Source organism: Pelobates fuscus, chromosome 4, assembly GCF_036172605.1.
Source record: "Pelobates fuscus isolate aPelFus1 chromosome 4, aPelFus1.pri, whole genome shotgun sequence".
In the NCBI taxonomy this organism is placed as follows: domain Eukaryota; kingdom Metazoa; phylum Chordata; class Amphibia; order Anura; family Pelobatidae; genus Pelobates; species Pelobates fuscus.
The window spans coordinates 391,195,966-391,207,722 of record NC_086320.1 but is presented as its reverse complement, the minus strand read 5'-3'; the positions used below and the strand labels follow the sequence as shown (position 1 = coordinate 391,207,722).

Here is an 11,757-nt window from a genome sequence, read left to right as displayed (position 1 = left end):
CCGATCCTGACACCCTGTATATCTGGCATATATCTATTTACTAACCCTGAATATCTGGGATACAGCTATTTACTAACCCTGTATATCTGGGATACAGCTATTTACTAACCCTGTACAACTGGGATACAGCTATTTACTAACCCTGTATATATGGGATACAGCTATTTACTAACCCTGTGTAACTGGGATATAGCTATTTACTAACCCTGTATATCTGGGATATATCTATTTACTAACCCTGTATATCTGGGATATATCTATTTACTAACCCTGTATATCTGGGATACAGCTATTTACTAACCCTGTATATCTGGGATATATCTATTTACTAACCCTGCATATGTGGGACACAGCTATTTACTAACCCTGTATAACTGGGATATAGCTATTTACTAACCCTGTATATCTGGGATATAGCTATTTACTAGCCCTGTATAACTGGGATACAGCTATTTACTAGCCCTGTATATCTGGGATACAGCTATTTACTAACCCTGTATATCTGGGATACAGCTATTTACTAACCCTGTATATCTGGGATATAGCTATTTACTAGCCCTGTATATCTGGGATACAGCTATTTACTAGCCCTGTATATCTGGGATATAGCTATTTACTAACCCTGTATATATGGGATACAGCTATTTACTAACCCTGTATATCTGGGATACAGCTATTTACTAACCCTGTATATCTGGGATACAGCTATTTACTAACCCTGTATATCTGGGATACAGCTATTTACTAACCCTGTATATATGGGATACAGCTATTTACTAACCCTGTATATCTGGGATATAGCTATTTACTAACCCTGTATATCTGGGATATAGCTATTTACTAACCCTGTATATATGGGATACAGCTATTTACTAACCCTGCATAACTGGGATACAGCTATTTACTAACCCTGTATATCTGGGATACAGCTATTTACTAACCCGGTATATCTGGGATATATCTATTTACTAACCCTGTATATCTGGGATAGAGCTATTTACTAACCCTGTATATCTGGGATATAGCTATTTACTAACCCTGTATATCTGGGATATAGCTATTTACTAACCCTGTATATCTGGGATAGAGCTATTTTCTAACCCTGTATATCTGGGATACAGCTATTTACTAACCCTGTATATCTGGGATAGAGCTATTTACTAACCCTGTATATCTGGGATATAGCTATTTACTAACCCTGTATATCTGGGATATAGCTATTTACTAACCCTGTATATCTGGGATACAGCTTGCAGATTGCAGCAAGGCCATTACTAGAACAAAACAAGGGACCCTTTGATTCAGCCCCAAAGTATTTCATCCTTTTAAATAGAGACCATTCTCTTCACTCGCGGTTTTGCTATGAATATGCACATTTAGTCGTGATTTGTCTACATTTCACACAATGAGTCTTTAATAAATGTCTGATATGGTCAACTCTTTATTTCACATGTAGTACATGACATAATGCACCGTATATACACAGCAATATAAATAATTTATACTGTACAATTTATACACCAGAACCCTGGAGCTCTTCCAGTTTATCAATCAATACAACCTAGCACAGCCCTTACTGACTTCAGACTGTTTACTAGTACCTCAGCCCATTCTATGTCCTACCTATGTATAACTCAGACCTGCCTAGCTCTACATGTATAACAGACTCTCACCATTTCCAGTTCATCCTGAACTTTCCAATGGTACATTATCTGCTCGTCATATGGTATCTACATGCATCTAATTTCCTCACCATTTCTCCTATGTATCTCAGCTCATCATTATGTCCAATCTTCTAGCTTAGCTTTTACATTATATTCTGTCTACTTGAACCTCCTAATACTTCCTGGTGTTAGAACAATCACCATCATCCAGCTAGTGCCTTTTCTCCAGCAGATTCTCTTAACCCATTCTACTCATGATAACCCTGGCTACAATGTACTTATCATCACCTAAATATCAATCAAACCTGGAATGATCACGGAGTTGAAATACGCTCTTAGATCAGACTATTGTTCATTTCATACATCTCTGCAGCCCTAACCATGAAAAAGTCCAGACTCTCTCTGTGGTTGAGGCAATCTTCAGTCTAGACAATCTGGTAGTCCACACCATCATTCAGTCCAGACTATGTGTGACTATGACCTGCACAGGTAATCATTCAAGTAAAATCATCATTGTGTCCTATTAGATAAAAACAATAAATCTAGGTAATCCTAGAACATAGGTCAAGCAGATTTTTCTCATAGATTCTCATAAAGAGTGCTCTCTAGCTCAAACAATATTCTAGTCAAAAATGACCAACATCCACCTAACTCTTCAGCCTTGATTCCTACTCTTATGACCGCTCCTTCACTCATAGCCCAAAACTGTAGTCACTGGGGTCAACAACTCTATGTCAAGTGCCTTTGACCTCAGACCCTTACACAGCTTACACTTTTCTGACACAGGTCCGGGCACCTAAAGCTGACCCATCACAAATGCAATAGAACTACTTTTCAACAGGCCAATAACAGAGTCTCGTATGCACTCTCTGTAACATGAACTCAACACTGTGAGATGTTTTGTAAAAACAAAACGTTCCTGAAGTAGCCATTGCTAACAAGTCCCACATTGTGTGAATGTAACAGAAATACTGTAGAAATCTGCCCCTCTCCGCATTGTGCGAGGTCTATATAAATACTGAGTTAAGATGTGTGCATGCATATTTTATTATAAATACATACACACAATAACCACATGTATCTAAGAACAGATCTCCATATTATGATCCTCTCATTGGATGCTGTGATAATAATGCAAGGGTACTGGGAGTAACACAGAATAAAACAAAGAAGGGCTATTTACATCTATACAAGATGGAGTTTCCAACATGTCGGCTTTTAAATTGATGAAGTTACAGAGTTATGTTGAGCTGAACAGACAGGAGCCAGCTCCCTATAGCAGGTGCAAGGCAGGTTCTCTTGGATGAACTATTCTGCTTCAAGAGAAAAGCTGAGAATTATAATAAGATATTTAAAAATGGCTGCCAGAGCCAAGTAACCCTTGGATCTGTGGTCGTAGGGCACAGTGATAAGCCCAGTGAAGGGTTCGGAGATCACAGAATACTCAGTTCAGGAGTGCAGGTGCTACAGGCCAGGAGTAGGACTGCAGCCATCACTTGGACATCCATATTGGAGCAGAATATCAACGCACTCTGTGCTTCCAGCTCGTCGAGCGTAAGCAAGTGGGGAAAGACCACGAGCGTCACAGCATTTAACATCCACACCGTACTGGAAAGAGGAACATAATACACAATGGAAAAGAGTTAATGAGGGAGATACAACACAATGCCCAATATTAAACTCATGTTTATTTATTTACTCTATTGTCTCACCCAAATAAGAAGCTGTGTGCACACCACGTTAGCCATAGCTGCTGCCAGATGTAGTGCTGAGCGACCATCACCATCGCCATATGTCTCGTTTACCTCTTCCTTCGTACCATGAGCAAGGAGGGTGACCACCATTCGCAAGTCATCCTCAACGACTGCCCGCAGAAGCTGCTGACCAAGTGGTACATCTGACGTGGGCAAAGAACACAAAAACACCTTCTGCTCGTACTTTGCTCGGATCCAGAGCTCCTTCTCCTCTCTGAGCATGACATGAAAACATGCATGAGTAAATAAAATATTCTCATTGGCAATTATATATAATAAATACACCTAGGACTATGTGAACATGTCCACACTATCTGGTCACAGGACAATTTCCTCCATTGCGGAGATGATTCATGCAATGATATAATGACTATTAGGGGAAACAATGGCTGGGACTCATTCCCACAGATGGTTCACAACTCTAAACTGATCAGAATAATGAAGAGGAATCAGGCTGATCCCGGGGCATGTCAGGACGATGAAACAGACAGCCGGTTTGGAAATGGATAGTATGGCTCACTAATGCAGAGTCAGGAATCCACATCTAGTCCATACATCTGCCCAAAACCCCAGCATAACAGTTGTAACTTTTCAAATGTGCAGTACCAAGCAACATTTCAGTCACATGATCTTTCGCAGGCTTTAGCAATCAACCTAATCACACTGCTTTATAGCTTGCTCCAGTCTGTAGCCTTACTTTATAACAGTAAATTTTCTGTCAAGCTGACAGCCGGGGGGGGGGGGGGGGGGGGGGTGTTCCTGCCACACTCACTCTGCTCTGTATTTCAGAGTGGAAGCAAGAGCATTTCACAGAGAATGATTGGTTCTTCTTTATGAGAATCAATGCGGATGGGCCTTAATGTGTCTCTGTGGGTTGCATCTGATTGGACACGTTATCAGTAATGATGATGATTTCATAGGAGGCGGATCAGTGCTGCACTAAGGAGACTCTTCTTGAGCTGGAAAAAAATCAAATACACTGGAAATAAATCTATATGTAGTATTCCTTTATGTTTCACAACTCCCAGTATTGCTTTGGACGTCTCATGAAATGCACTAGTGGGAGAGTAGGGGTTTGAAAATGACAAGTGAAGTTAGGCATCATATTCCCGGCTAGTGATTGATATTCTGCCACTTCCATCTGAAAAACATAGCGTGCATCTTCCCTTATTTTATGCTGGATACAGCTAAGGTGCTGATGCATGCCGTTGCTCTCTCTTGCCTTGACTACGGAAATCCCCTTCTCAGTGGTCTTCCGTGCTACCAACTAGCCCTGTTTCAATCTATAATGAATGCGATGCTCATCTTCCTATCTGCCCACACCGCTCACGCTTTACCCCTCTGTCAGTCCCTACATCGGCTTACAGTAAGATATAGGACTCAATTTAAGATCCTGGTGTTTGCTTACAAGTCTCTACATAATGCTGCTCCGACCTACCTATCCTCCTCAAATATGTCCTGTCTAGGTCATTACACTGTCGGTACTCCCACCTCTGATGCTCATCTTTAAGACTTTTCCAGGGCTGCACAGTTCCTGTGAAACTCCCTTCCCTTCTCCGTTAGACTCACCCAGTCTCCACTCCTTCAAAAAATCATTGAAAACTCACTTCTTTAGGAAAGTATATCAATTAAACTGTTAACAGCTTTACCTCCCCGCACACTGATTCCTCTCCTGCAAATGTCAAAAATAACCCACTAAGTCCTTAGTGAATACTTTTCACGAAAACCTACTTTTCTACCCTACCTGTTGTGTCACGATACCCCACTCCCTCTAGCATGTAAGCTCACTGAGCAGGGCCCTCAATCCCTCTGTTACTGTGTCACTATACCCCACTCCCTCTAACATGTAAACTCACTGAGCAGGGCCCTCAATCCCTCTGTTACTGTGTCACTATACCCCACTCCCTGTAACATGTAAACTCACTGAGCAGGGCCCTCAATCCCTCTGTTACTGTGTCACTATACCCCACTCCCTCTAACATGTAAACTCACTGAGCAGGGCCCTCAATCCCTCTGTTACTGTGTCACTATACCCCACTCCCTCTAACATGTAAACTCACTGAGCAGGGCCCTCAATCCCTCTGTTACTGTGTCACTATACCCCACTCCCTGTAACATGTAAACTCACTGAGCAGGGCCCTCAATCCCTCTATTACTGTCACTATACCCCACTCCCTCTAACATGTAAACTCACTGAGCAGGGCCCTCAATCCCTCTGTTACTGTGTCACTATACCCCACTCCCTCTAACATGTAAACTCACTGAGCAGGGCCCTCAATCCCTCTGTTACTGTGTCACTATACCCCACTCCCTCTAACATGTAACCTCACTGAGCAGGGCCCTCAATCCCTCTGTTACTGTGTCACTATACCCCACTCCCTCTAACATGTAAACTCACTGAGCGGGGCCCTCAATCCCACTGTTACTGTCACTATACCCCACTCCCTCTAGCATGTAAGCTCACTGAGCAGGCCCTCAATCCCTCTGTTACTGTGTCACTATACCCCACTCCCTCTAACATGTAAACTCACTGAGTAGGGCCCTCAATCCCTCTGTTACTGTGTCACTATACCCCACTCCCTCTAACATGTAAACTCACTGAGCAGGGCCCTCAATCCCTCTGTTACTGTGTCACTATACCCCACTCCCTCTAACATGTAAACTCACTGAGCAGGGCCCTCAATCCCTCTGTTACTGTGTCACTATACCCCACTCCCTGTAACATGTAAACTCACTGAGCAGGGCCCTCAATCCCTCTATTACTGTCACTATACCCCACTCCCTCTAACATGTAAACTCACTGAGCAGGGCCCTCAATCCCTCTGTTACTGTGTCACTATACCCCACTCCCTCTAACATGTAAACTCACTGAGCGGGGCCCTCAATCCCACTGTTACTGTCACTATACCCCACTCCCTCTAGCATGTAAGCTCACTGAGCAGGCCCTCAATCCCTCTGTTACTGTGTCACTATACCCCACTCCCTCTAACATGTAAACTCACTGAGCGGGGCCCTCAATCCCACTGTTACTGTCACTATACCCCACTCCCTCTAGCATGTAAGCTCACTGAGCAGGGCCCTCAATCCCTCTGTTACTGTGTCACTATACCCCACTCCCTCTAACATGTAAACTCACTGAGCAGGGCCCTCAATCCCTCTGTTACTGTGTCACTATACCCCACTCCCTCTAACATGTAAACTCACTGAGCAGGGCCCTCAATCCCTCTGTTACTGTGTCACTATACCCCACTCCCTCTAACATGTAAACTCACTGAGCAGGGCCCTCAATCCCTCTGTTACTGTGTCACTATACCCCACTCCCTCTAACATGTAAACTCACTGAGCAGGGCCCTCAATCCCTCTGTTACTGTGTCACTATACCCCACTCCCTCTAACATGTAAACTCACTGAGCGGGGCCCTCAATCCCACTGTTACTGTCACTATACCCCACTCCCTCTAGCATGTAAGCTCACTGAGCAGGCCCTCAATCCCTCTATTACAGTGTCACTATACCCCACTCCCTCTAACATGTAAACTCACTGAGCAGGGCCCTCAATCCCTCTGTTACTGTGTCACTATACCCCACTCCCTCTAACATGTAAACGCACTGAGCGGTGCCCTCAATCCCTCTGTTACTGTCACTATACCCCACTCCCTCTAGCATGTAAGCTCACTGAGCAGGCCCTCAATCCCTCTGTTACTGTGTCACTATACCCCACTCCCTCTAACATGCAAGCTCACTGAGCAGGCCCTCAATCCCTGTTACTGTGTCACTATACCCCACTCCCTCTAGCATGTAAGCTCACTGAGCAGGGCCCTCAATCCCGCTGTTACTGTCACTATACTCCACTCCCTCTAACATGTAAACTCACTGAGCAGGCCCTCAATCCCTCTGTTACTATGTCACTATACCCCACTCCCTCTAACATGTAAACTCACTGAGCAAGGCCCTCAATCCCTCTGTTACTGTGTCTCTATGCCCCACTCCCTCTAACATGTAAACTCACTGAGCGGGGCCCTCAATCCCTCTGTTACTGTGTCTCTATGCCCCACTCCCTCTAACATGTAAACTCACTGAGCAGGCCCTCAATCCCTCTGTTACTGTGTCTCTATGCCCCACTCCCTCTAACATGTAAGCTCACCGAGCAGGCCCTCAATCCCTCTGTTACTGTGTCACTATACCCCACTCCCTCTAGCATGTAAGCTCACTGAGCAGGGCCCTCAATCCCTCTGTTACTGTCACTATACTCCACTCCCTCTAACATGTAAACTCAATGAGCAGGGCCTCAATCCCTCTGTTACTGTGTCACTATACCCCACTCCCTCCAACATGTAAGCTCACCGAGCAGGCCCTCAATCCCTCTGTTACTGTCACTATACTCCACTCCCTCTAACATGTAAACTCACTGAGCAGGGCCTCAATCCCTCTGTTACTGTGTCACTATACCCCACTCCCTCTAACATGTAAACTCACTGAGCAGGCCCTCAATCCCTCTGTTACTGTGTCTCTATGCCCCACTCCCTCTAACATGTAAACTCACTGAGCAGGGCCCTCAATCCCTCTGTTACTGTGTCACTATACCCCACTCCCTCTAGCATGTAAGCTCACTGAGCAGGGCCCTCAATCCCTCTGTTACTGTCACTATACTCCACTCCCCCTAACATGTAAACTCACTGAGCAGGGCCTCAATCCCTCTGTTACTGTGTCACTATACCCCACTCCCTCTAGCATGTAAGCTCACTGAGCAGGCCCTCAATCCCTCTGTTACTGTGTCACTATACCCCACTCCCTCTAACATGTAAACTCACTGAGCAGGGCCCTCAATCCCTCTGTTACTGTCACTTTACCCCACTCCCTCTAGCATGTAAGCTCACTGAGCAGGCCCTCAATCCCTCTGTTACTGTGTCACTATACCCCACTCCCTCTAACATGTAAACTCACTGAGCAGGGCCCTCAATCCCTCTGTTACTGTCACTTTACCCCACTCCCTCTAGCATGTAAGCTCACTGAGCAGGGCCCTCTGAGTGTCCAACTCGTCTGGTTACAAATACGTGTCTGTTAGTCCACGCATTGTACAGCGCTGCAGAATTTGCTGGTGCTTTATAAATAATAAAATAATAATATTAAGCCCATGACTAGCACTACCTATGACATACAGACTGTTTTTATGATCACCATGGTAAGAGTATCATTTCCTGTTACTTGCTTATATAACAGACGTGCGATTAGCTTAATGAGGATCGAAATGTTACTCTTTATGTACGTGTTACTGCACAAACCCTGCACATCTGAAGAGAGGACGTCCCCTAACAGAGTAAATATTACCTAATACAGTGGGGGAAAGGGTCTTGGGAATGTTGAAAGTTATTGAGGGGTGTGTTATTGGTATTATTGCATGATATTAGGAGTGGCTGGGATAATACATTGTAGACAGGACAAGACATTTCTTGAAATGGTGAACTGTGAAACAGATGGAGATACATGTGTTAGGTGACTCAAGTATGACACAAACGTTGTCTCTTGACTATTTATCTCTGCCACATATTCCCAGCGTGATAATGGACTTGGTGACAGTGACGGACGCACAATACATCTCAGGCAGCCTGGTGTTATCCTCAAATACTGCATTATTACTAGGTACTTCTACATTTCCGGTATTTCTATAGTCAGTGGTCCATTGCCGGTATTTCTATAGTCAGTGGTCCATTGCCGGTATTTCTATAGTCTGCGGTCTGTTACCGGTCTTTCTATAGTCTGCGGTCTGTTACAGGTTTTTCCTATAGTCTGCGTTCTGTTACCGGTCTTTCTATAGTCTGCGTTCTGTTACCGGTCTTTCTATAGTCTGCGTTCTGTTACCGGTCTTTCTATAGTCTGCGGTCTGTTACAGGTTTTTCCTATAGTCTGCGGTCTGTTACCGGTCCTTCTATAGTCTGCGGTCTGTTACCGGTCTTTCTATAGTCTGCGGTCTGTTACCGGTCTTTCTATAGTCTGCGGTGCGTTACCGGTCTTTCTATAGTCTGCGGTCTGTTACCGGTCCTTCTATAGTCTGCGGTCTGTTACCGGTCCTTCTATAGTCTGCGGTCTGTTACCGGTCCTTCTATAGTCTGCGGTCCGTTACCAGTCTTTCTACAGTCAGCGGTCCATTACCGGTCTTTCTATAGTCTGCGGTCTGTTACCGGTCCTTCTATAGTTTGCGGTCTGTTACCGGTCTTTCTATAGTCTGCGGTCCGTTACCGGTCTTTCTACAGTCAGCGGTCCATTACCGGTCTTTCTATAGTCTGCGGTCTGTTACCGGTCCTTCTATAGTTTGCGGTCCGTTACCGGTCTTTCTACAGTCAGCGGTCCATTACCGGTCCTTCTATAGTCTGCGGTCTGTTACCGGTCCTTCTATAGTTTGCGGTCTGTTACCGGTCCTTCTATAGTCTGCGGTCTGTTACCGGTCCTTCTATAGTCTGCGGTCTGTTACCGGTATTTCTACAGTCAGCGGTCTGTTACCGGTATTTCTACAGTCAGCGGTCTGTTACCGGTATTTCTATAGTCTGCGGTCTGTTACCGGTATTTCTATAGTCTGCGGTCTGTTACCGGTATTTCTATAGTCTGCGGTCTGTTACCGGTCTTTCAATAGTCTGCGGTCTGTTACCGGTCTTTCAATAGTCTGCGGTCTCTAATGTCCTCACCTAGAGTTTTCTGAGTTGGGTTTGGTGTAACCGTCTGTACAATGCTCCCACACAGCATTTGCCAGACTGTTCCCAATTGCCATCATGACCATTGTTAGTTCCACTGGCCAGTCGTCGAGATCAAGGGAGCGAACACGAGATAGGTGAGTCCCAAGGTTACGGTGAATCCCTGAACATTCGATGCACATCAGCGCACCAAGATTTAGGCTGGCCCAATCTGGATCTACAATGCAGTATTACATGAGGTTAATAGTATATCTGTCAAAGTCTGTAAAACAAAGTGATTAACATACCAAGTACCAGAAGATAGAGAGAAGGTAAAATGTATTGCTAGAGAGGGAGGCTCATATTTCTGAAACCTTTATTTACTGAACCTCAATAGCAGCAAAGAAATAATACACACACAGAACTAAAATCATACAGGGATACCATGAACCAATCCTGACACAGTACCCTGTGCCAGACCAAGCACCACCCATAGTACTTACTCCTTATTTGCTCCTCAGTTGAGTTAGGAACCAGTGTGCTGTGCTCCAATTGTGGATTATTGTTATACATTGCAGTTTTAATGTGTAGTTTTCTAATTAGATTGCCCCTTTGTGTCTGCTCTCCTGGGTCCCAGAACCTGTCTGCTCACTGTGTGGCTCTGTATGCTCCCAGCGCAGCCCTGCGTGCTCCCAGTCTGTGAGCTGTCGTTTTCCCTTCATGTTCTTTCCCTTGACCCTTCATGCCTCCAGAAGTGTGAGAACTGACCGTTTTTGTAAGGTACCTGAAATCATGCAAAGGCCATGCATGAGAGTCCGCGCCAGGCAGTCCTCAGACTAAGAAATCAAGTCAATGGAGGAGGCTGTGAATAAAATGGGATATTGATGCAGATTCCAGCTCTTATGCGGCTGATGCATCTGTGAGTGTTTCAAAGGTCCATTATGACCATAAGGAAGAGCAGCGGGATGTTGACCCTGTGGCAGCAGGGGACGCAATCCTGGATCTACAAGGTGAACAGCTGTTTGACACGAATGATCTTCATCACTTCATAAACCGAGGTCTCCGGAACACTTGGTTAGGCACTCTCTTAGCAAGGCTGCCCAAGTCAAATACAAATTGCCTTGCCATGGTTCAGTATAAGGTTTGTGGACCCTAAAATGGTCTAGTTCTTGTCCAAGTTGGTTGGAATCCCTGTAAGGGTTTGGAATTGGCATTACGACCATGCCAGGATAAACACCTGGATATATTTAGATGCCTTACTAAATTATTCAAGTTGGCCGAGAAGACCAAGGGCAATGGCCAACCAGTTGGTCCAGAAGCCATGTGTGGGTGCATTCAGAGACCGGCTTGCATCGCTGGGAATAATACACCTTGCTATTGAACAGTGCAATTTCATCTTATTTAAGATTGAGCCTAAATTGGAAAATCTGTCCCTCACTTAAGCCGGCAAGTTCATATACGCAGATCCTCTTCCCCAGCAGGAGCAGGGTTTTTCTTTGTATCTAAAAAAGAAGGTTATCTGCGTCCTTGTACTGAATAATAAAATTGCCATAATGAACGCTTACCCTATACCACTTATTTCAGAACTCCTGGGCTGAATTATGCCGAATGGTCATTGAGAAAACGTTAACCCCATGGTGATCCAACTGTATTTGTGATCTCTGAGCGCTTTTCA

The 11,757-nt window shown here is 44.7% G+C and overlaps 1 protein-coding gene across 4 annotated transcripts in view; it reads right to left on the bottom strand.

Annotated features, from left to right (window-relative positions):
• Window positions 1-1,423: 1,423 nt before the first annotated feature.
• The window catches only part of AGAP3 (ArfGAP with GTPase domain, ankyrin repeat and PH domain 3), a 255,558-nt gene continuing 245,224 nt past the window's right edge, over window positions 1,424-11,757 (bottom strand). For 3 of the 4 annotated variants that reach the window (XM_063452953.1, XM_063452950.1, XM_063452951.1), the window contains 3 exons: window positions 10,098-10,320; window positions 3,377-3,632; window positions 1,424-3,272 (listed from right to left, as the gene is read on the bottom strand). In XM_063452953.1, coding sequence (XP_063309023.1) covers window positions 3,129-3,272; window positions 3,377-3,632; window positions 10,098-10,320 — 623 coding nt within the window. In that variant the 3' untranslated portion in view covers window positions 1,424-3,128. Of the gene's footprint in view, window positions 3,273-3,376; window positions 3,633-10,097; window positions 10,321-11,757 lie in introns of those variants that run through there. The other variant, XM_063452952.1, reaches the window with a different exon arrangement.